This window comes from Muscardinus avellanarius (assembly GCF_963383645.1).
Source record: "Muscardinus avellanarius genome assembly, chromosome: 2".
Classification (NCBI taxonomy): Eukaryota; Metazoa; Chordata; class Mammalia; order Rodentia; family Gliridae; genus Muscardinus; species Muscardinus avellanarius.
Window position 1 is genome coordinate 70,249,017 of NC_137787.1, and position 24,284 is coordinate 70,273,300.

The window sequence follows — 24,284 nt, forward strand, 5'->3', positions numbered from 1 at the left end:
TTTCCAAAATTGTTCATAATTAAGTGAAAAACCAAATCTAACTTGTGAAGTCTGTTTATATATCATGAAGAGTTTATATATAATTCTAAATTTTTAGGACTTTTGCCAAGGACATTGCAAAATAAATGTAGAGACTTTATGGAGGAAGAGCAAATTATTTGGAGCCTCAGTGCATGGAGTCACTATCTAAAAACTGTATTAAGTAAAAAATTTGTTGAACAGAAAAGAAACAAGGAGGAAATCATGAAGGAAAATTATAAGGGCCCAGGGAAAGAGTGGAAGGGGACGTGGAAAAGCAGAATGAGAATATATAAAGAAGGAACTGAACTGGAAAAGTGAAAACAAAGCAAAACAATAGGTAAACAGGAAGGAAAGGAAACACCGCTTAAAATATTAGTCAATTTTTTATTAATTTTTGTAATTTTCCACTACTCTACCTGATACCATGTCCAGGTTTTGGGCCAATGTTAAAACTAGATATCCAATACACTCCTCTTATTAATTTCCATTCCATGAAAATTTTTAAAGATTAATTATTATATTTAATGTGTAATCTTTACATTTTTTTCATAAATCATTTGTACATGAGAGAAATTTACCCTTAAATGGCATTTTTAAAAAGAGAAACAAAGACAGAACAATTAAATACAAAAACAAAAGCAAAACCTTTATTCTTTTGTCTCGATTTGTAATGTGGTTTACCGTTCTTTATGGTAACAGCATTTTCCTGCATGCATTTCACCAACACACTACAAGCCAATAGCTTTAGTATAAAGAATCTATGTTTAATGTTGCTTGTGAAACATAAAACGTTTTGCGGTAACTGGTAATATAATTTCACTACCTGGTTTTGTGAAGAAAAAAAAAGAAAAAGAAAAGAGCTTGGATCCCATATCACATATAATAGAATTCTGATGCCATATGGATCAGTAACATTAGATCTATCGAGTAAACAAACATTGGGAAAAGACTGATGGCTACTGAATAAAAGACCTGGGGAAACATCTAAATCAAGCAATGCCAAGAACATCAACAGATCTTTCTTAAGCCTCTTTCAGCGATAAGGCATTACTATTTGAAAGCAAATGAACATTCACCTCAGTCTGAGAATTGTTTTACATTAAAGTGTGTGCAAGTTTACATACAGTACTAGTTAAAAAAAAAAAAAGCAGAAACCTACACAGCATCTTAGTCCTTGTTTCTTAATTTGTGAAGTGCTTGAATTCAAAAGTGCTGGGAACAGAAACTAAAAATAGTGACTGTGACATCCACCTGAAGATACTTTTAATTTCTCAATTTATGTACAAAAGGCTGAAAAAGAAAATAAAATGAACTTTTTACAGTATTTATATTTTCTTAGAAAACTCTAACCATATATTTTCAACAGATTTAAGCAGCTTGCAAGGTATTTGTGCAGTCAGGCTGTTCACTGTAGTGTTCAATTAAGATGGAAGAGTCGGAAGCAAGAAGCTCTTCAGTGTTAGCTGCAGCCTATTGCTCAAGGACATGAAGAATGAGGTCTTGGTAGAACAATTCGCTTCACTTCACCACTGACATATGGCTTCCCATATTAGACTTCTGAACAGTGGAAGGAGTAAGATACAGCAGCAGCGGCAAGATAAACATGCAGCAGTGACAGCTTCAAACTATAATGGAACCAGTGACATCGTATTACCTGTTGAAAGCTTGCAAACTATACTTACTGTGGTACATATTTGATGCAATAAATACTGTGCTTAAATCATCATTTTTGTTTGCTCAAACATGCACCACGGGGTAAAATTACTATTTACAAAGCAGATTTTTATTTATTTTTTAATTGACATATATTATGTCAACCTTACCAAGAGCAGAAGATGGCTAAACAATACTGCAGGAAAAAAGCAGAATCAATTGTATAAAGTGGTGGTGGGATGCTTTTTGGTCAATTTGGGTTTCTTAGAAAGGATTGATAGGATGTTTGTATTTAATGTCAAAGGACACTTATCAAAAATGTGATAGTCATGCTGCTGGGACTCGGAATGACTATGTGATGATATGTGTGTATCTCTGTGTGTGCACGTGTGTGTATACATATATATGTATATACACGCACATATACATATATACATATATACATGTACATATAATGGATTATGTAAAAATAAAATGACTCTTTAATGCTTGTGATTCTATGGGACATTTACAGGCACATTAAAATTTTTCTGGATGAAACACCTTAAAAATATGAATAGCTATTTAAGCACCTCAAAAATCTATAAACATCCTGAAACAAGAAGTAAACTCTTTCCTTTTGTGATGTGATTTTTTTTATGTGTGAATGAGAATTGCAGCATGCCTTCATTTAAAATATATCCAGTTATACAATAGAGAAATGTGTAATTCCCTCCCTTTAACCCCTCTCCCCAAACATAAACCCATTTACAAAAATAGTCACATATAATAGTAAACAACCTGTGAATTGGGAAAAAAAAGGTGATAAATTCACAGCACACATTTTGTAAAAATATGGCAGGTGTGGCAGTTGAAACATAAACAGTGGTGACAATTACTATTATCAAGTGTCAAATGTTGAATTTACATAAAAATTTAACTTCCCTCCCCCCTTTCAATTGGTTCCCATAGTCTGAGTAGCCATTACTCTCTGCTCTTCAGCAGTGTGTCAGCTGGTTGTGAAAACAGAAACCTCCTGTCGGTGCTATTTCTCTGATTTATGGAGTCCCAGCTTGCTGAGCGGAGGTCCCTGTCTTGTTATAGGCACTGACCTTTAAGTATACATTTGTAAAAACAGTCAGTTTGGCATAGACCTCCTGTGGGAGTTCTGTCGACACAAATACATCACCATCACAGGCTGTAAACAATTGATCACAAAATGAAATATGCTTTGTTTATTTTTACTTTTTACTTTCCCTGATATCTTTTCCTTTGTCTTCTTTTTCTGATTTGTCTTTTTCAAATTTTTCTTTTTCTGGTTTGGTGACACTATCATAGGAAGGTGGAGAAGTGGTCGAAGGTGTCACATCAGTTTTCTCTGGAGTCGAATTCTCGTTCAGCTTATCAGTGAGGATATCATCTTTGAGAGGGGTTCCATCGCCTTCTTTGCCTTTGTCTTTCTTATATATGGAGGAAACCTTTTTAACCTTTTGCTTCAGAAGGCAGCGCCTAAAAGCTCTCTGGATAACAATTGCAGACACCTCCTCCTGTTTGCGTTTCAAAGTGGTTGTAATGGGCTCATAAGAGACTTTGGATGGGTTTGAGGCCATAAAACGCTCTTCCATCTGTATACGAAGGGCATCCATCTCTCCACTTTCACCCAAAACACGCTTTGTGAAAGCAAATAAAATGTCGAGGCAGTGGATCCGGTCTCCACTGACCATGGGCAGGTCCATGGCGATGAGCTGGACTTTGTTTGGCTTTGCAATGAGAAGAGGAGGATCCAGGGCATCAGCGAAATCCGAGAGCTTGGCGAACTCTATGAACTGGGTGGCATCGGGATCAAACTTCTCCCAAACCTCGTAGAACATCTCAAAGTCATCCTCACTCAGGGGCTCGGCACTTTCTTCAGTGGCGACACTGAAGTTCTCCAGGATGACAGCGATGTACATGTTCACCACAACCAGAAAGGAGATGATGATGTAACTGACAAAAAAGAATATCCCAACAGATGGGTTCCCACAGTCCCCCTTAACTGAGCTCCCAGGGTGATCCTTTTCAGGGTCACAGTCTGGGGGTCCACTGTTGAGAATAGGCGCTAGCAATCCATCCCAGCCAGCAGAGGTGGTGATTTGGAACAGGCAGATCATGCTATTGCCGAAGGTCTCAAAGTTGAACATGTCATCAATTCCAACTTCCCTCTTAACATAGGCAAAGTTGGACATCCCAAAGATGGCGTAGATGAACATGACCAGGAAGAGCAGGAGGCCGATGTTGAACAACGCAGGAAGGGACATCATCAGCGCGAAGAGCAGCGTGCGGATCCCCTTGGCTCCCTTGATCAGACGCAGGATCCGGCCAATCCTGGCCAGACGGATCACTCGGAACAGGGTAGGGGACACAAAGTATTTCTCTATCAGCTCAGCCAGAAACATTCCTGCAGAAAGCCAATAACCAAAAAAAATAAAATGATGTTAGTAATAGTAACAAACAAAAATTTATATCATAAGAAAAATACTATCTAGTTTTACAACATGTGGATGTAATCATTGTACATATATTATACATACACACAAATAATCTGTAATGCTTCAGTAAAATGAGTAAAATGAGATTGGAATGTTTGGTACTATAACATTGAGATCTTATTCTTCATTAAGACATTCGTGGTCAGTTTTACTCATTTGATAATCATCTGTCAAAAATGACTCAATCACTAGAAGGTTAAAGAAATTATAAAGTAAATAGGCAAGCACAAAAATGCATTTACACTTCCAAAATACTACTATTACTTGTGTAAGAAGTAAAGGGTAAGGCCGGACATGGTGGCGCATGCTTGTAATTCCACATTTGAGAGGCGGAGACAGGAGGATCGCGCAGGTTCAAAGCCAGCCTCGCTGGCTTAAGAGACTCTGTTTCCAAATAAAAATATAAAAAAGTAGGTGTCTGGGAGTGTAGCCCGGAGGTAGAAGGGTTTCCAGGAACCCCAGTACCACACACACACAAAAAGTAAAGGGTAAATACATAATTTTCAATTAGCAAAATGAGAGTTTTTATTCTTTGAGATAGTTCTGATTCTTCTATATTTGGGAAGACAGAATATTGTACAGGAGAAAATACAGGCTTTTGAGGCAGACTCACTCAAAACATTTACAGAGTCTTTTCTTCATGGAAGGCTTAGTGCTAAGTGAATCTATTTACATAATCTGATTTGATCCTTACAATAATACTTTACAAATAGTATTCTTTGGAAAACAAGGCATTGGAGAGCTGATGTAACTTGTCTTGGGTCACAGAGCTGATAAGTGGAAGACCCAGGTCAGATATTTATGACCCTCAACTCTCATCATTAAAAAAAATATATATTGTTTTGACCAATACATAAACATAAAAATTGTACAATAAATATGTGATGCTTCAATATACATATACATTGTGTAATATTTAAATCAGGTTTAACATCTATCTCTTCAAATATTTACCTTTGTAGTGAAAACATTAAAAAATGCTTTTGTAGGTTTTGAAAAAAGGAAAGCACATTATTGTTATCTTTAGTTATCCTACAATGCGGTAGCATACTGGAGGGTCTTACTTTCATATGTAAGTTAAGCCTGGGCTGGCATGTAATTCAGTGGTAGAATGCTTGCCTAAGATACATGAGGCCTTGGGTTTGATTCTCAGCACAAACAACACACACACACACACACACACACACACACACACACACACACCTTCATCCCCATAGATTAACCTCATCCCAGACCTCCCTCCCCATACTTTCCTCAGCCCCTTGTAACCATCATTCTATTCCTTACTTCTATGATATCAACTTTTCTAATATCTGTCATCTCTTAATAACTACTTAACAACCATGTTTGCCTCATAGCATTGTTTTGAGAATAAAATGGAATCACACCTTGTTATAATGTTCTGTTCTGATGAAAAAAGTAGTCTGAATAGTGATACAGGAATACATAGGAGATATTGTGGGTAAAGAAAAGTGAATAAAGAAATAAAGTGAGTCATGAATTTCAAATTTTTGGGTTTTATAGTGCATATAAAAGTTTTTATGCTATACTGTGGTTTATTATGTATACAATAGGATTATGTCATATATATTATAATTAAAAATACATTTTGCATGGCCAGGCATGGTAGTGTACACCTGTAATCCCTGTACATGGGAGATTGAGACAGGATTGCAAGTTCAAGGACAGCCTCAGCAAGTAGTAAGACTCTCATAAACCTAGTGAGAATCTTTTTTTTTTTTTTTTAAATAAGGTTGGGGGTTATAGCTTGGAGGTAGAATGCCTCTGGGTTCAATTCCCAGTAGAAAAAAATTCAGAACACTTTTTGCTAAAAATGCTAAGAATCAACTAAGCAGTTCGAAAAAGAGCACCAATATTCTTACTCTATCCAAGATTACCAATCTTCAATTTGTAAAACACACATTATCTGAAAAGTGTAATAAAACAGAAATGCTGTTATACTATTTTCCTCTCCAAGTGTACATTCCTTTTCTCAAATAGGCTGAGTCTTGTCTTAAATCTGTTTTGAATTTTTTTATCTATCTTTCTTTCTTCTCCTCCCTCCTCTTCCTCCTCCTTTTTCTTCTTTTCTTTGTAGTACTGAGGATTGAACCCATGGGTATTCTAACTCTGATCTATATCCTCATCCCTATGTTGTTAGTTTGAAACAGGGTCTTACTAAGTTGCTGAGGTCCTAAATTGCTGAGGCTGCCCTCAAACCTGTAATCCTTCTGTTTCAGCTTCCCGTGTACTGAAATTATAAGTCTGTATCGCCACACCTGGCTTCTTTCAAAATTTTAAGATAGAACATCTACTTCTGAGAAGAAATATTACAAACCATAGAAAACTATCTCTGAAATCAAATATAACAGAAAGCTTATATATGTGTTTGATCATATATTTAATGTGTGTAAACACTACTCCAATTATCAAAGACATGATGCTTATGGATCATTTCTAATAGTGTGTGTGTGTGTGTGTGTGTGTGTGTGTGTGTGTGTAAATTGTTTATTCCAAGCAGACCGAGTACAGGAGTATTACGCTGAAGTTTCAGACACCATCCTCTGAAATGAGACAAGGTAAAAAATGAAAGATGAAAAGAAAGTACACATTCCATGAATAGATATAATTAGAGAAGTGACAAACCAAAGGATGCACTGTTAGACTCCAAATGAAAATTTGAGACAGAATAAAAACTATTAGTTAAAGACACCTCCAAAGTTGTTTTTGTGTATGTGCATGGTACTGGGGATGAATCCCAGGGGCTTTCTCTACCTCCAGGCTATACGCCCAGACCTTTTTTACACTTTATTTGAAAACAGAGTCTCACTAAGTTCCAGAGGGCCTCACTAGGTAGCTAAGGCTGGCTTCGAACCTGTGCGATCCTCCTGTCTCAGCCTCCCAAGTACTGGGATTACAAGTGTGCACCACCACGCCCGGCTCACCTCCAAAGTTTGAAAACACAAAGTTTTTTCTATTGAATTCCTTAATAGATCAGAAAGCACTTCTTACCTACAATAGAGAGAATGACCACCACAAAATCAAAAATATTCCATCCAATGGTAAAATAGTAATAACGAAGGGAGATTAGTTTCAGCACACACTCTCCAGTGAATAAAACGATAAACACCAGGTTAATCCAGGATAGAATGTTTGTCATTTCTTGACTCTGGTCATCCGTCTCCACCATCATGGTGACCATGTTGAGGCAGATGAGGATCATGATGCTGATGTCAAAGACTTGTTTGGTCACAAAATCAAACACCATTCCTTGGAATTTGTTCTAGAACAAATAATATGGAAAAGTTTACTTAGAACATTAAAAAAATCAAATTTGACTTTTCTGATTTTACCATAGCAATAGAAAAAATCAACTTCCATAAACCATGCCACATTTGTTTTATATATGGTAGACAATTTGGGGTATCGGAATATATCTTTTCACGTATTCATGTATTAGTTTTATGTATACTATTCATGATAGATTTTTTTTTCTTTTTGGTGGTATTGGGGGTGGAACCCAGGGGCTTTCTACCTCCAGGCTATACTCCTAGACCTGTTTTATTTTTTATTTTGAAACAGGGTCTCACTAAGTTGCTGAGAGCCTCACTAAGTAGCTGAGGCTGGCTTCAAACCTGTGTGATCCACCTGTCTCAGCCTCCAAAGTGCGGGGATTACAAGCATGTGCCACCATTCCTGGCCATTATAGATGTTTTAAAAATAACTGCAGATGAAAAACTACCTATTAGAGGCAGAGAGTCCATTAGGGAAGCCATAACATCAACAACAGAGCTAAGGAAATGCCTTTGCCAGCAGTCAGTAGCATTTTTGTTATTATTAATTTACATCAAATATATTTATGGTAAAACATTTAGGTCATAAAAATAAAAGGACCACCTACTATGTGCTTGATTTGAGTATCATCATATGTATGAAGGACAGTCCATAAATATCAGTAACTATAATAAGTATTATTATTCCATGTGCTCTTATATTTGGTATTATATCACCTAATATTAAATCATTTAAAGATTTAATAAACAGCCGAGTGTGGCAGCGCACGCTTATAACAACACCATGTGGGAGGCTGAGACAGGAGGACTGCAGTTCGTGGACGGCCTCAGATACTTAGTGAAGCCCTTTGCAACTCAGTTGGACCCTGTTTCAAAATAAAGAATAAAAAATAGGGCTGGGAATATAGCTCAGAGGTAGAATGCCCCTGGGTTCAATCTGCAGTACTGCAAAAAAAAAAAAAATCTAATAAGCAAATACTTCTCTAGGATATCCAGTCTTTTTTCCCCCTCTCATCAAAGTCACATCATCTTAAAATCCATCATAAAGGTTATAATAGGTATTAGAAGAAAAACTGATCAAATTGGATTAGATTCTGTATCTTAGGCTATGGCATTGTACAGTTAATTTATCAGCTTTGAAAACTGATTTATGGTTATGTAAGGTGCTTTCCTTTCAAAGAAGGAAAATTTTACGAAGATTATTGAGGCAACTCTTCGGTTAAGATAATAAATAAATAATAAATAAATAAATAATATTTTTCAAAAAGGAATAGTTTACAATTCAGATATTCAACCTTTACCCTAGGTAATTTGGACCTTGTTTTCAAGTACTAACTGGCCTTATATCTTGTTTATAAAATTAAGTCCTCAACTCATACACCATTGCTGTTCAGTGGATCCTGTTTGTTCCATTTTACCTGTGTCTGCTTAGTGTTTCAGATGCTCTGGTTGTGGGTGTTAAAAGCTTTTCTGAATTCAAGCACTATGGAGATCTGTGTGGAGATTCCTAAGAAAGGTGGGAATAGATCCACCACATGATCCAGCTATACCACTCCTGGGTATCTTTCCAAAGGGGTTGAATTCAGAGAAATACAGCAACATATGCATACCTATGTTCATAGCAGCACAGTTTGTAATAGCCAAAATATGGAACCAACCAAGATCACCATGAACAGATGAATGGATAGCAAAACTGTGAGAAATACACACAATAGAATTCTATTCAGCCATAAAGAAGAACAAAATTATATCATTTGCAAGAAGATGGAAAGCCCTGGAGAACATTATGTTGTGAGATCAGCCAAGCACAGAAGGAGAAGGTACATATGTTTCCTCTAATATGCCCAAACTAGGAAACACAAAGGATACCAGTGGGACTCCAGATAATGGAGGGGAAATACCAGCAAAGTTTGAATGGAAAGATAGGAGAGGAGGAAAGCTGATCTTGATTAATGAGGGTTTACATCTGAACATGTAATAAAAAAAATGAATAAGACTTGGTTAACCTGGACAACCATTGGTGGGAGGGGGGAAGGGAAAATGGGGGCGGGGGGGAGAGGGCACCAAATATAGTTTAAATGTATACTATTTATGTTCAATAAAAAAGGAGAAAAAAAAAGGAGAAAAAAAAAAGGAGAAAAGAAAAAAAAGCTTTTCTGAGCTGCCATTCCCTATCTTCTCAATGGGGGCGTATTGCTACCAGAACATTCATGGCTTGCTCTTTCCAGATCCTGGCATGCTCATCAGTCTGGATTCTTCACACTAGTGCTCCACCCTTCCCCTATCGCAAGACTCCCAGTACTCCCAGTGGAAATTGTTGGGCATCAAACAACCCTTGTTCTATTCTGGTTAGCTCTTTTCTCTGCTAAAATGGAATCCTATTTTTTCAATTTGGAATGGCTTCTCAGGGTCTCCTTCCACCTAATAAATGTGTCTAGTTCCAGTTCAAACTGTCTTTTCTTAGTTTTTATTTACTGTAATTTTCCTTTGTAAGTCTCTTACGTTCCCCTTAGTTCAATCACTCCTAGTAAAATAATGCAGAATCTATTGAATCATTTTACCTTCTTTATTTGTCCCCTGTCTAAAAAACCCTCATTTCTTCTCTGTACCGCAAATTAGAAGCAAGTGTAAATTTTAAGCACTCTGTGCTCTCAGAAAATGTTGTTCTTTTATCTATAATAAAATTTATGATATATTTCAAATGACTTGCTCTCATTTGTTTAGTTTTCCCTCTCTTCCATTTGTCTGGAAGCTGAGATTCTCAGGGGCGCAGACATGGACCATAGGGTACAGTAATTTCAGATTACCACAAAGATCAGAAATTGGTCTTAATTTTCATATCAGCATGGTTAATAACTTTCTCCTTCCATGTCCATATGTTTTGTTTTGTTTTGTTTTTGTGGTACTGGGGATTAAACCCAGGGGGCATTCTACCTCCAAGCTATACCTCAGTCCTTTTAAAATTTTTTGTTTTGAAACAGAATTTCCATAGGTTTCTCAGTCTCCCAATGTTGCTGAACCTGTCTTTGAACCTGCGACTCCCCTGTCTCAGCCTCCCAAGTGGGGAAAGTTAACTGGAATTAGAGATGTGTGCCATCATACACAACTTCATATGGTTTTTTAATGGAACACCTTAAAGTTCAACTGTAATCTTAAACCCCAAAATTTAGAATATACTAGAAGAAGCTATATAATCCGGAAGGCCATTTCCACCAAACAATGCATTGTCTAAATTATCTTGACCATAAAAACAATTAGCAATCCTTTGTCCCTCTCATTTGTTCACAGGATCTTTACAGACTTTTCAGAAATTTCCTATCCCCTTCCATCCTTGAGGGGGGGAGATTACTGGAGTACGGGCTGGTCTCGAACCTGTTATCCTTCTGTCTCAGCCTCCCAAGTACTTAACCACAGTACTGGCTCCTTTTTTTTTTTTACATCAAAGTCACTAAGTGTAAATAAACTCCTCTACTTATTTACTCATTTCACATTGCCTTGACTTTTCTGGTGTTACTCCAAATTCTTTAGAGGACTCAGTCCCTATTCTCTAAATCTAACCTAGATGGCCACATTCTTGACTCACATTCTATGCAACTTTATTCCATATTTATTCTCTCTTCAGTATTTCTTCTCCTGAACTCCTTTTGCTGTGCATTAAACCTAATCTCTCAATTTTAAGAAATCTCTGTTTTACTACTACTATTCATTCACAGTCTTTCTCTCTCCCTCTCTCTCTGCATTTGGTTGCCAAATTGTGCAAACCAACACCTTCCATTTTTCCAACACTGATGTTCCCTCTCCCCATCCTGCATAACACTGCTCTTCATCCAGTTGTGCAGGACAAAAATCTCATCATTCTGTCGTTTACTATTTTCCCTCCCCATAGTCAACTGATAGATGAACCTTTTCACATCACTCTTGTGGCAGATCACTAATCTGTGTGTATTTCCATTTCTTGCTCTTTACTGCGGTTTAGACTACCCATCAACTCTCAAATAGCTCCCACACATATCTACAATGCGTACACAGTTTTCTCTGTCACCCTGGTTAAGTGATTATCAGAAAACCAAATGGGCGGGTTCCCTTTGGATAGCTCACCACTGCTCTTAGAATAAATACAACTCCAGTAAAGCCTGGCATTATTGGCCCATCCTAACCTCTTTGTTCTCAATATGTCCCGGTGAAGCCCCACTCTGCACTCTCTTCTCACTAGCCCTTTTTCTTCAGGGCCTCCACATCCACCCTTATTTAAGGTTCTTCTCATCCTCATTCCCAAATAGTAAGTTACCACTTTTTCCTGGAACCTGAGGTAACACATCACTGTACTAAAGCCCTCCTCTTTGCCTCATCAATCAGCCTCTTCTCTGTTTCCAGCATTCTCCGCTAAGTGTATCTGCTTCCTCTTGGATATTTCCATGTGTTGACATGACTATTCGATTAAAATTTTTTGCATCAAATAAACTGTACGTTGCCCAATATTTCATTACAAATACCTAGCACAGTGCATGGTATACATTGTTAATAGATGCAGGGTTGGATGTTTACCAGATTATGTCCTAATTTGCCAACTTGACACTGATAATATTTTATCTAAGAATTCTGAGACTTCACATGTGCCCTACCACTACCCAGGTAAATATATGTATCATTTGATAGAAAAAAATTCTTTCTTTTTTCTGAAAATGTCACACACACACACACACACACACACACACACACACACAGGGTTTTGGATTACATAGATTCTCATAGAGGGACTATTTTATACTTGTTTTTCTCCACTCAAATCGTATTATATCTCAATGACTAGGAATTGTTCATTCTTTATACTATGTCCAATATAGCTATCTACTTTCTTTGAGCCACTGGCAGATTTACAGACTGAACACTATTGATTATGGCTGGTTTTATATGTCTCCAATAGATTCAAGATTCTCTGAGTAATACCAGATGGCCTTATGCCATGTGGAGAAGTTCTGAGATTTAGTATCTGAGCTATTCCTTCAGAAGTAATGGAAGAACCCAGGGCTTCCCCTGACGGTCCCCTGCAGCAGCCAAACAGAATTGGCACTCAATGGCAAATATACAGTTGGAAGGGCCATAAAAAGACATACCACGTATGGTATCAACCTATAAATAAAGATGAGGTTTGGCTATTTGTTTAAAATAGGAAAAACTCCTGTGTATTTATTTCATTACATTCCAGTCTGCAGAGTTGCATAAAATGGTCCTGAGACAGACCAGTTATATCAGTCAGACCCCACTGCAGTCAGGCAGCATTCACTATTTCCATAGTATGTATCCATTTGTATGTATTTTCTTCCCTATAAAAATTGTCTAAACACATCAGTTCTGTATGATACTACTGGCATTTAAGACTAAAATTTTATCAATAAAAATATTTTACACATTAAATATTTTATGTATATCATGAATATATAAAACACATCATTTAGGGTACTTAGACTAGCCAGATTTACTACTTTCTTGCAATTTTTGTTGTGAAAGTGACATCACTTTAACCAATGATAGAAGTCTACTGTTCTTACCGCAGGCCGAGGTATTGGTTTTTGTGGTTTCTTTGAACCCAGTTTTTTCATTGCATTGTAATATTTCTTCTGTTCTTCTGTCATAAAAATGTCTTGACCTCCAAAGTAAAGAAATAAAACAAAATCTAGTTAAAATCATAATATTAGCTGGCTATAAAATTCACTTAACAACCATGTGAAAATTGGCTCCCATATTCTGTCCTAATGTTTTTATATCTGTGTTAATGGAAATTTATATATTCAATATATAAATTATGCTATGCTAGGCACATTAAATCTCAAAATAATTTCTGTATTTTACTTTATTTTCTTTTAGTGATTGTGTTTTGGATCCTAAAGGATGCAGTGTGGCACAGAAGGCTCATATTTTCAAGGAAAGATGAAGTTTTAATATACTTATCTTCTTTTTCTGTTGGTTGAAGTTATCTATGATGACACCAATGAAAAGATTCAGAGTGAAGAATGAACCAAAAATAATAAAGATGACAAAATAAAGATACATGTACAGATTGTCTTCATACTTGGGTTGTAATTCTACCTACAAAATATGAAGAATGATAACCATTACAATTAATAATTGTTTTATAAAAAGCACATCCGTGAATTAGAAATTCTTCAAGCATGTCTCATAACTGGAATGAAAAACAAACATTGAACAGATTTTATGAACTTTCAAATATAACATGAGTGTTAAAGAATCCTGAAAGATTTTTCACTAGCTTGAGAAAGTAAAATAATTAATAAAATATGAATAATTTATAAATAATAAAAGCATTTTTACCAAATAAATTTCTATAGTTGAAATGCACTTATTTTTCTAGTAATAAAGATCTCAACACAAGATTCAAATTGAGAATTTCCTTTTCCTACAGAAAGAGGTTAGATTACACTATTTTCTTTTAAAATTGTTAATTTTTCATCTTGGAATGGAAATAATACAACCCAATCCTTATAGAGTACTTGTGAAAGTTAATATGCTCATATGTGGAAAGTGATTAGGGTAGAGCTTGGCTGGTAGCAATTGCTAAGTATAATGGCTTAATATCCGTTACATATCTTTAGGTAGGCTAGAATAATCGTCCTACGTGTACCTATAGGTATGTTGGCAGTATCATTTCAGCTAGTTTGACCACTGGCTGAACCAAGTTAACCAGTCACTGACAACCTGTTTTATTATGAAGTCAATTTAGTGGGTCATAACCAAAATGTTTTGTTTCCAAAGAAACAGAGCAAAAAAGAAAATATGAGAATGATTATAAAAGCAGAGTTCTCTGATGAGATCTTGATTTTATTTATGTGCATAGTAATATACGATGATATTTTAAACCTTTAATACTAAACACAATACATGTAAAAGATACTGCATGACATATAAATAGGAAGGGCAATACATTTTTATAAAGTGAAATCCACAACCTAAGATATCATCAGAACCTCAGAAACTGTAGCCTTCTCAAACAAACTCTACCTTCCTGCTCAAGTCAATCAGTATCTCCACTTATGGTAATTATTCCTTTCTTTTTGTTTAATATTAACACAAGTATGCATTCTAAACTGGTAGGTTTAGCTTCATCAATATTTCAACTTTGTATAAATAGAATCATAGTATGTATCTAGTTTCTTTAACTGAATGGTATATCTTTTAGATTCATTCACATAGTTGTACAGGCCATACTCATTAATGTCCATCACCATAAAATATTTATTTGTTTATTTCTGCTACTTAGAGTTGTTTCCTATTTCTTCACAGTGTAAAACATCATCACCATTCTTATGCATAGATTATCCTATACTTGTGCACAAGCTTCTGTAGGATGTTTTGTTAAAAATAGAATTTCAGGGTTAAAGAATTATCTTCGATTTTATCAAATTATGTGATAAGGCCAAACTATTTGTTTTTTTCTCTCTGTGTGTGTGTGTGTGTGTGTGTGTGTGTGTGTGTGTGTGTGTGTTGCCAGTGATTTAACCCAGGAGAATTCTACCTCCAAGCTACACCTCCAGTCCTATTTTATTATTTGGAAATAGGGTCTTTAAGTTGCTAAGGGCCTCATTCAGTTGATGAGATTGGCTTCAAATCTGCAGTCTTCTTGTCTCAGACTCTCCAAGTACTGGGATTACAGGTTTGCACCACCATGACAGGTTTTACAAATGTTTTTTTTAAAGAACATTCATCCATTTTCCCATACCAGGGAAGTATGAGAATTCTTATTACTATTTATTCCTAGGAACATTTTATATTGTCACACTTTGTAACATTACAAATTTGGCAGGAGTGCATGTAATGTCTCATTTTGGTTTAAATTTGCATTTCCCTGATTACTAATGAAAGAGCTAGCAACCTTTCATAATTGTAGTGGCCAATTCAATTTTTTAATTTATTTGTTTATTTATATGTTTATTTACTTTACTTTTTTGAGGTGTTAGAGATTGAGCCCAGGAACGTTAGGGCCTCTGAATTACACCCCCAGTACTGTTTCATATTTTATTTTGAAACAGGGTCTCACTAAGTTGGAGATGGCCTAAGTTGCTGAGGCTGGCCATGAACATGTTGTCCTCCCATTTTGGTCTCCCAAGTATTGGGATTCCATGCATTTGCCACCATGCCCAGCTTCGATTGTATTTTTTAGAATGTACTTGAATGTACTTAGCATGAAATGTCTGAGAAGTTACTAAGCAAGAAACTGACAGGCAAATTGCCTGTCATACAGGCTATTGATATTCAAGGAAATGTTGATATTGATATTTAAGGAATATTGATATTCAAGGAATGAACAAATCAAAGAGGTAGGAAACAGCTGTAACAAGTGGAAATGGCCCGTTTTTATGGTTGTAGCTAATAAAAAACCTCTGTTTAATAGTAAATGGAGATGGTATTACTTACGATTGTTAGGTAGGATTAAATGAGATAATGCAAGAAATCTCTTTGCATTGTTAGCAGTCATTAATAAAAAAATTACTATTATGCAATCAAAGCTGTAGCTAAAATTTGTGGTATGATGCAGGGCTGTTAACCTTTTCTCTCTTTGTTTTTTTTTCTGTTTCTCTGTATTTATGAAGTTATAAAAATAACTCAGAAAATTTTTATTCAGAAAGCTAGTTGTTGGTACTAGAGAAAGAGCAATTTAAGTTTCTTTTGCTTGCTTTGAGAGACCAGAAATCAACCTCATTTTCTAAAATATTATTTCTCTTTTGGTAGGTTGTAAGACATTACTAAATACTATACAAAACATTTCAAAGGTACTAATGTTCATGAGGTAGATCATTAAAATTTCTTCCTTTTATCACATTGTCTTGTCTCCCAGTGGGAAATGTTGTTATGATTTTTGTTGTTTTGTTTTCTGCTTTCTCTCCCCTCCAAACTATGAATTACATCTTTATTACAAGAAAGATGAAAAGCTGGGGGAAATAATTTTGTGACAAATGAATAAAATGGTCCGAGAGGTTTTCTAATGCACAAATGGCCAGGACAACAGAGCCAAAAATAAAATGTCTTTGGCAAATATAATCAGTAAAAATGTTAAGTGTCAATTACCATGCTACTAGAAAAGATATGTTAAAAATTCACAGGGAGGGTTGGGCTGTGCTTCAGTGGCAGAGTGTTTGCCTAGCAAATGAAAGGTCCTAGATTCACTACCCAGCAATGCAAATAAATAAATAAAAGTAAAATTTAAAAACTCGTAGTGAGTAGAGAAAACTTTCTAATCAAATTATGAAATAATGCAACATTAAAGACCTTATTTTTATAGTATATATGCTCTATAAATGTATCAATAGTTTTATTTTATTGACAGCATCAGTAGGTCAATACTTTGGAAATATTCACTTACTTAAGCAACTTTTAAAATAGACTTACATTTCGTGAATCAACAGCTGCATACATAATATCCATCCATCCCTTAAATGTGGCCTGTAAAAAAGTTATTTTATTTAATTTTTCTCCTATGTTAATATTTTAGAAAATAAATTATCAAAGTAAAATTTCAAAAAATTTTGAAAAAATGATTTTTAATGTTTTCATGAAAAAATAATGAATGCCTGTGGAGGTAGATATGCTTACTTTAATATATTCTCAGAATAAGCATGTAATAAATGCATGTCTTAAATTAAATTAATGTATTAAATTAAATTAAAACATGTATTAACATATATATTAAAACATCCATGGTACCCACAAATGTATCCTATTTTGTATCATTTTAAAAAATTATCACAGTAACTAAGATTCATTCAGAGACAGGTATGTAAAATAGTTTGGTTAATGTTTTGCATGTGTGTGTATCATCCTGGGGATTGGACCCAGGGGCCTTTTACCTCTGAGCTAGACCTCAGCCCTTTTTATTTTTCATTTTGAAATGCTAGATTGCTGAGAGCCTTGCTACATTGAAAAGCTGGCTTCAAACCTGCAATCCTCCTGTCTCAGCCTTCCAAATAACAGGATGACAGGCATGAGCCACCATGCCCAGATTATGGATAATATTTAAATTTTTTGTTCTACTCTGTATTTTCTTTATAATGCATTCATTGAGAATATTCTGACTTTATACATCTTCTATAATTTTATATGTATATTTAACATCAAATTATTATTTACTATTAGTATGTCATAAAAACAGTAACAACTTTTGACTCTGATATGCTTATAAGAACCTAGCATGAAACTGGAAAAATTTCATGTCTATAGCACCAGCATGAGATGAGTTCTAAAGTTTTCTATATTCTTTAATTTCAATGCTTCCTTCTCCATTTATTCCTTTTAAATGGTATTATCACTGAGCATCAATCAAAAGGGCTTATTCATGAAAGTTTCCTTTATTTTTTGAACATATCGATTGGAGATAATTATAAGAAGAACTTTCCTAATCTAAAAAGAAACATTCAACCACAACTTATTACTTTAAATATTTTTATTTTAATATGTAGACATAGTCATCCTACAAACAAAAGTACTACGTATTGTTTTCAGTTTCTTGGTGCCATGGGCTCTGACCCTCCTGTGGTTATTTCTATACTGTTGGGGATTTCAGACATGGATAGCCTCCAGGAACAAGTGGATATTACACATTGCGGTCAGTTGAAGAGCTGAGTGAATTCTTATAGATTTGTAGTGGAATTTATAGATAGAAAGATTATCATTTACAAGAAAGAAATTTTCCTACTTGTAAGTGTTCAACCAGTGGGCAAGAAGATGGGAACACAAGGCCAGTTGGAGTGGGGATTGAAGGTGAGAAGTGTTGGTGAAGTTTGGGTAGGGCTACGATACTGCCTGGAGTAGAGCTCTCCACTCTCCCACTCATCCCCCCCACCCACACACACACCTTTCCAATCACCCTGGGGATCAGTCCCTTTATTTTGTTCAGAGTGGGTAATGAGGAAAACAGCGAGAACCTAAATGGAAATCCCAGAAACAAAGGACTTGTGCTGGGCCACATAATGCATGTCTGAGACACTATATACTCTGTAAAGCTATTTTGCTTTAAGCTTGGAGTAGACAAGAAAGCTCAGTAATCACTGTGGAAGAATATAGACAGATGGGTATGTGGAAGTATTTTCAAACACTAAGATGTATTTTCTTTTTTCATTTTCTTTCTATGTAGTTTAGGAGTATTTCTAAAATTATATACATTTTTATTTTAATTGACTTAAGTTTAAAATTTATTTTTAAACTACATAAAATTATTTATATTTGGACTACATAATGGGATGTTTTGAAATGTGTATACATTATAAAATGGGTAAGCAGGCTAATTAGCATATATATTATCTCACATATCAATTTGTGTTTAGAACTTAAAATTTACTCTTTTCATGATAGTCAAGCACACAGTACATTGTTATTACTTACAGCTATACAACAGGTATCCAAAATTTATTTCTCCTAAGTAGAATATTATATCTTTTCACCAACTTCTCTTTTCCTCCTTACTCTCAGTTCCTGGTAAGAAAAATTCTGTTCTCTGCATTTATAAGTTCAATGTTTTTAGATTCTACATATAAGTGAGATTATGTGGTATGTGTCTCTCTGTAACTCGCTCCTTTCAGGTTACATAATGTTCCCAGGTTCATCCATGTTGCTTTGATTTTAGACATGTCAGCCTGTGTTAGACAAAACTTTTTTTCTCTTTTAAGGCTAAATATCTCTGTGTGAATGTATATGCTACATTTTCTTTATACATTCACCCATTGATGAATACTTAGGTTAAATCCATATTTGGCTATTTCTATTTGCAATATGAAATTAGTATGAGAAAAAGATACTGTAAGCATCTTTCTCACATGCTGATTCGACATTTCTTGAATATACACTCAGTTATATGATTTCTGGATCACATGGTAGTTATTTTATGATTGTTTTAGAAATTAGCATACTGGTTTCCACAATGGCTATACTAATTTACATTCTCACCAAGAACGTGCAAAGATATTTTTTCATCTCCTCACCAACACCTCTTAACTTTCTTCCTTTTGATAAGTCAATCTAATAGGGGTGAGGTGGCATCTCATTGTGGGGAAAGAAGAAAGTTAGACTCATTTGAATTATACATCACAGAAAATAATGAAATGGTTACTTACCACTTGAAGCAGAGAAAGATATCCAAGTCCCACATTATCAAAGTTGACTTTCACATTTTTCCACCTGGCAGTTTGGTTACTCTCTATGAGGGCTTTACATTCACTGTAGTTGTTGACCACACTTACATCAAACATCTCTCCAGTGGTGTAGTTAATACAGTGATAAAACTTGCCAGCAAAGAGATTCACTCCCATGATACTGAATATTAGCCAAAAGATCAGACAGACCAGAAGTACATTCATTATAGATGGAATAGCTCCTAAAAGAGCGTTTACAACAACCTGGCAAAGAGAAGAAGAAAAAAATATGAACAAACCAATGATACACTTTTCATCTTATTTCATTATTTTCTCTTAGTTTTTAACTTATATTTGAATATAAAAATAATAACAAATTATGAAAATAATATCTGCTCTCAAAGTTGAATATTGGGTAGAAATATCTGGTAGCTCCAACTCAAAATTTTGAGCTTATAATTTTGAATATAAAGTGAATTTTATATTGTGGAATTATTTCTCAAGAGGCAAAGATATACATGTAACAATTTTCATTAAGAAATAAAACTAATTAAAAATTTAAAGAACAATTAAGAATACATGAGTATATAAGGAAGATCATCATGTGAATGTAACAATTCTATAAAATTCAAACTATATAATTTAATAAAACTTGAGAGTAAAATAGAACACCTGGAGGCAGAATTTTACAGAGAAAATATGAAAATTCCCCTATTATTGAGAGTATGATATTCTTTGCTTATTAAACTTACATAAAAAAACAGTGATTTCCAATTGTTATAGTAAAAATAATCTAGCAGTTAACAATTCCTTTCTACATGACCATACTCATGGGTACATGTACACACACACACACACACACACACACACACACACACACAGACACTCACTCCACAGTCTCTGGTTATGTTTGCAACATTCAGATGAAGTTGGAGTATCTATTTTCAAGTATCACAAAAAGCATATTGTAAAAGTTCTTTTGAACTGCTAAACCCACAGAGAGAAGGCGGATAGTTTTCTAGGTTTTAAGGCCTGTAGTCTCAGGTTTTGTGCCCCTGGGGGTGATGACAAAAGTCAGTACAAACTTCTCCCTGCTCCTTTGAATCACCTTTCTAAATGAGTTTTAGATTTCAACATTGACCTACTTTTTTTAGACATGTCACCCTGTGTTAGAAAACTAAGGCCAGATTCAGACTTCAAAAGGCTCCAAATGCACCATATGGAGCAGTGAAGAAATGATGAGTAATGATTTGGTAGTTTTACATTACAGTAAGTAGGTTTTCTTTCACCTTTATAAATAGAGTGAAGATAACGAATATGATTCTCATCATCAGCCTATGCAAAATCAGAAATTCCCACCAAATGAAACTCTAGTTAACAATAAGAAATTGTATTCTATTTCTTTAATAATAGTACCAAGTATTATGGATATCTAATAGATGTAGGATTGATTGATTGATTGATTGGTATGTCGTTTTGAATGTAATCTTGCAAATTCTCTATGAATTTGTTCTCTCTCTCTCTCTCTCTCTCTCTCTCTCTCTCTCTCTTTCTCCCTCTTTCTTTCTCTCTCTCCTTTTCTCTTTTTGGTGATAGTGAGGACAGCTACATCCCCAGTCCCTTTTCTTTAAAACAAGTTCTGTCATTTGTAAGGTACAAATTATCAGGTTGTTCTCAATGATAATCACATCAAATTCCAAAGCGTTTGGTCTTACCCTCATTCCTTCAAACCTAGATAAGGCTCTCAGTGGCCTCAGAGCTCGCAGGGTCCTGAGTGATTTGATGGCACCAAGTTCTGAGTAGCCCAAGGCATTTGCTGTTAAGCTCACCAGTGAGACCTGCAGAGGAAAGGCAACATGATTTCCTTACTTATAGATAACATGTCTACACAGTTGGCTGCACAGTTCAACCTGTTCTGTGCAATAATCCAGTTCTCAAACTTTAGTGAGTTTTGGAAGCACCCAGGGAGCTTGGTAAAAATTCTACTCACAGGCAGAGTCTGAATTTTTAGGACTAGAATAGGGCCAGATAATTTACATTTCTTTAAGTTCCAAGGTAAGCTTAATAATACTGATCCACAAACCATATTTTGAGAAGAATAATTAATTAGGTCAAATAAAAATGAATTAAAAAAGGTTGAGGTTTTATTTTTATTTATTTATTTATTTATTTTGGTGCTACTGGGGTTCCTGGAAACCCTTCTACTTCCGGGCTACACTCCAAGACCTAATTTTTTACTTTTTTATTTGGAAACAGGGTCTCTTAAGCCAGCGTGGCTGGCTTCGAACCTGTGCGATCCTCCTGTCTCCGCCTCCCAAGCATGAGAATTACAAGCGTGCGCTGCCACGCCCAGCAAAAGGCTGAGGTTTTAGTATAAATAAAAATTACAAGAGTTTTTTCTTATTCTTTCATACAGATGGCTAATGAAGTTGATAAAAATTCTAAATTCTCATTTTAAAAAAGAATAAAACACTGCCATAGGTGGCACAAAATTGTCTGATTTAGTTTGAAAATACCTAGAAAATTTATTACAATCATATGAAATAAGAAAAGGCACTTTGTCTGCCCGGGCGTGGTGGCACATGCTTGTAATCCCAGTACTTGGGAGGCTGAGACAGGAGGATTGCACAGGTTCAAAGCCAGCCTCAGCTACTTAGTGAGGCTCTCAGCAACTCAGTGAGATCCTGTTTCCAAAAAAAGTATAAAATAGGTCTGGGAGTATAGCCCGGAAGTAGAAAGCCTCTGGGTTCCACTCCTAGGTACCACCAAAAAAAAGAGAGAGATTGTAAAAGATACAATTTTGTATAATTAGGTTTGAAAAGCAGCTACATTTAAGTCTTCTATTCCTAGGGCACTAATTGGTCTATTGATTTCTAAATAATTTCCTTTTTATTCCATTATTTATATTTCCTTCAACTTCACACCCTCCAAGAGGAAGCTCATCATTTCCCCAGTTGTAATTTTCTTCAATGGCTTCCTCTTACTAAGTCATGAGTCTGAATTTCTTTGGATGGCATCTTGGATTCATCAAACTATCTCTAAGTTACTTTTTCCCCATCATCACCAGTGACAAACCAATTCCCTCCTGCTCTGGCCTCTATGCTCAAGTTGGAGGACAATTTCTTGTTTCTTGAGCTGGCATCCGTGCTTTAACACACTAGTGTCCCTCTCTCATCCCAACATGTGGACATCCTCGTCCCTCAAACTCTAGTTCACACCTCTCTTCCCTCTTGAAGACTCCTCTTTCCTCAAACAAAGCAAATAGCACATCAAATATAGGTGCCGACATGTTATTGAAAATGTATCTGTCCCTACTATTTGACTGTATACTCCTTCAATACCAGAAAAATGACTTATTCATATTTGTAACTTCTATAACAAAGTATATGAACAATAAATACATTTGATTTAAGGTAAACTATTGATCAGTTTAATATGTAATCATATTAGAGTTTTGGCTGCAATATTTTATGTCTTTTATGAAAAAAGCTTGATCTTAACATTTATAAAACCTATATGCCAAAGGCTTATTTTATTATTGTATGTTTTGTATTTTTAGAAATTTACCCCTCCACATTCCTTTACATCATTATTCATTATGCATCATAAAGGGTTTATCCCAGTACTTAGGTTGAGAGAAAACTGAGAAAGTAATTCATAAAAATATTACTTGGATAAGTAAAAAACATCCAAGGCATAATTACATCAAAATTATTACATGGTATAGAATCCAAAGTCATAAAAAGCAAAAGTTGTCTTTTTCTCCCTAGGCGTACATTTGCTCTTCCCCACAGTCAAATTCGGTTACTAGTTTTTTAGGTGTAGTTCCAAAGAGAATAAAAAATAGTTGAGTATGGGTATATATTAGGTAAAATAAGTGAAAGTTGCCAGAAGACTAAAGAATCTGTATTCAAGCAGTGTTGACTTTATGACTTAACTTTGTTTAGATATATTAAATATCAGATATTTTATTATCAATCTATCAATCTGTAATAGCCATTCACAAAATAGCATAAGAAAGTAGTATCATGCATAATTTCATTATCAAAATAAGAATAGTCATAGTTTTGGTACTTTTTTGTTTACTATGTTCAAATATATGTGGTTGAAATATTACTTATAGTCTTATTTTATCTCCAGAAGACATGTGTATGTGTTTGTGTTGCTAGGGACAGAACCCTGAGGACGTATGCCTTCAGGATATGCCCCCAAGCTATATCTAATGTTTTTATTTGGAAACAAGGTCTTTATAAATTGCTGAGAGATTCACTATTGCTGAGGCTGGCTTTGAACCTGTGATCCTCCTGTCTCATTCTTACAAGTAGTGCGGTTATGGGCATACTCCACCACTCCTGGTTTCAGAAGACTTTTAGTGTAATTCTGCATGAATTCTCTACTATTTTTTAGCAGTAACTTGTCTAATATTCACCTATTTAAAAGCCTTTATGTATTTTAATTGGTCAATAGTGAATTTATTCCTACAATCATATGAATCAAGGGGTCCCTTACCTTTTGAACTTTCAAATTTCTTTATAGTAAGTATTATGCATGACAAATACTTCTCAATAGGCTTTTAAATGACAAGTAAACTAATTCAAAGATGCTTGTGAAGAATTTAAAATACAGTTACTGTGTGCAATGCAAAAGTAAAAAAAAAGAAAAAATATATAAAT

At 35.0% G+C, this 24,284-nt stretch overlaps 1 protein-coding gene across 4 annotated transcripts in view; it reads right to left on the reverse strand.

Moving 5' to 3' along the window:
- Positions 1-2,894: 2,894 nt before the first annotated feature.
- LOC308258947 (sodium channel protein type 2 subunit alpha) overlaps positions 2,895-24,284 on the reverse strand; it is a gene marked incomplete at both ends in the record, with an annotated part of 93,480 nt that continues 72,090 nt past the window's right edge. For all 4 annotated transcript variants that reach the window (XM_080689584.1, XM_080689582.1, XM_080689581.1 and 1 more), the window contains 7 exons: positions 2,895-4,090; positions 7,194-7,464; positions 13,024-13,148; positions 13,420-13,561; positions 16,877-16,930; positions 19,594-19,875; positions 21,327-21,449. In XM_080689584.1, the coding sequence (XP_080545710.1) occupies positions 2,895-4,090; positions 7,194-7,464; positions 13,024-13,148; positions 13,420-13,561; positions 16,877-16,930; positions 19,594-19,875; positions 21,327-21,449 (2,193 nt within the window). The remainder of the gene's footprint in view (positions 4,091-7,193; positions 7,465-13,023; positions 13,149-13,419; positions 13,562-16,876; positions 16,931-19,593; positions 19,876-21,326; positions 21,450-24,284) is intronic.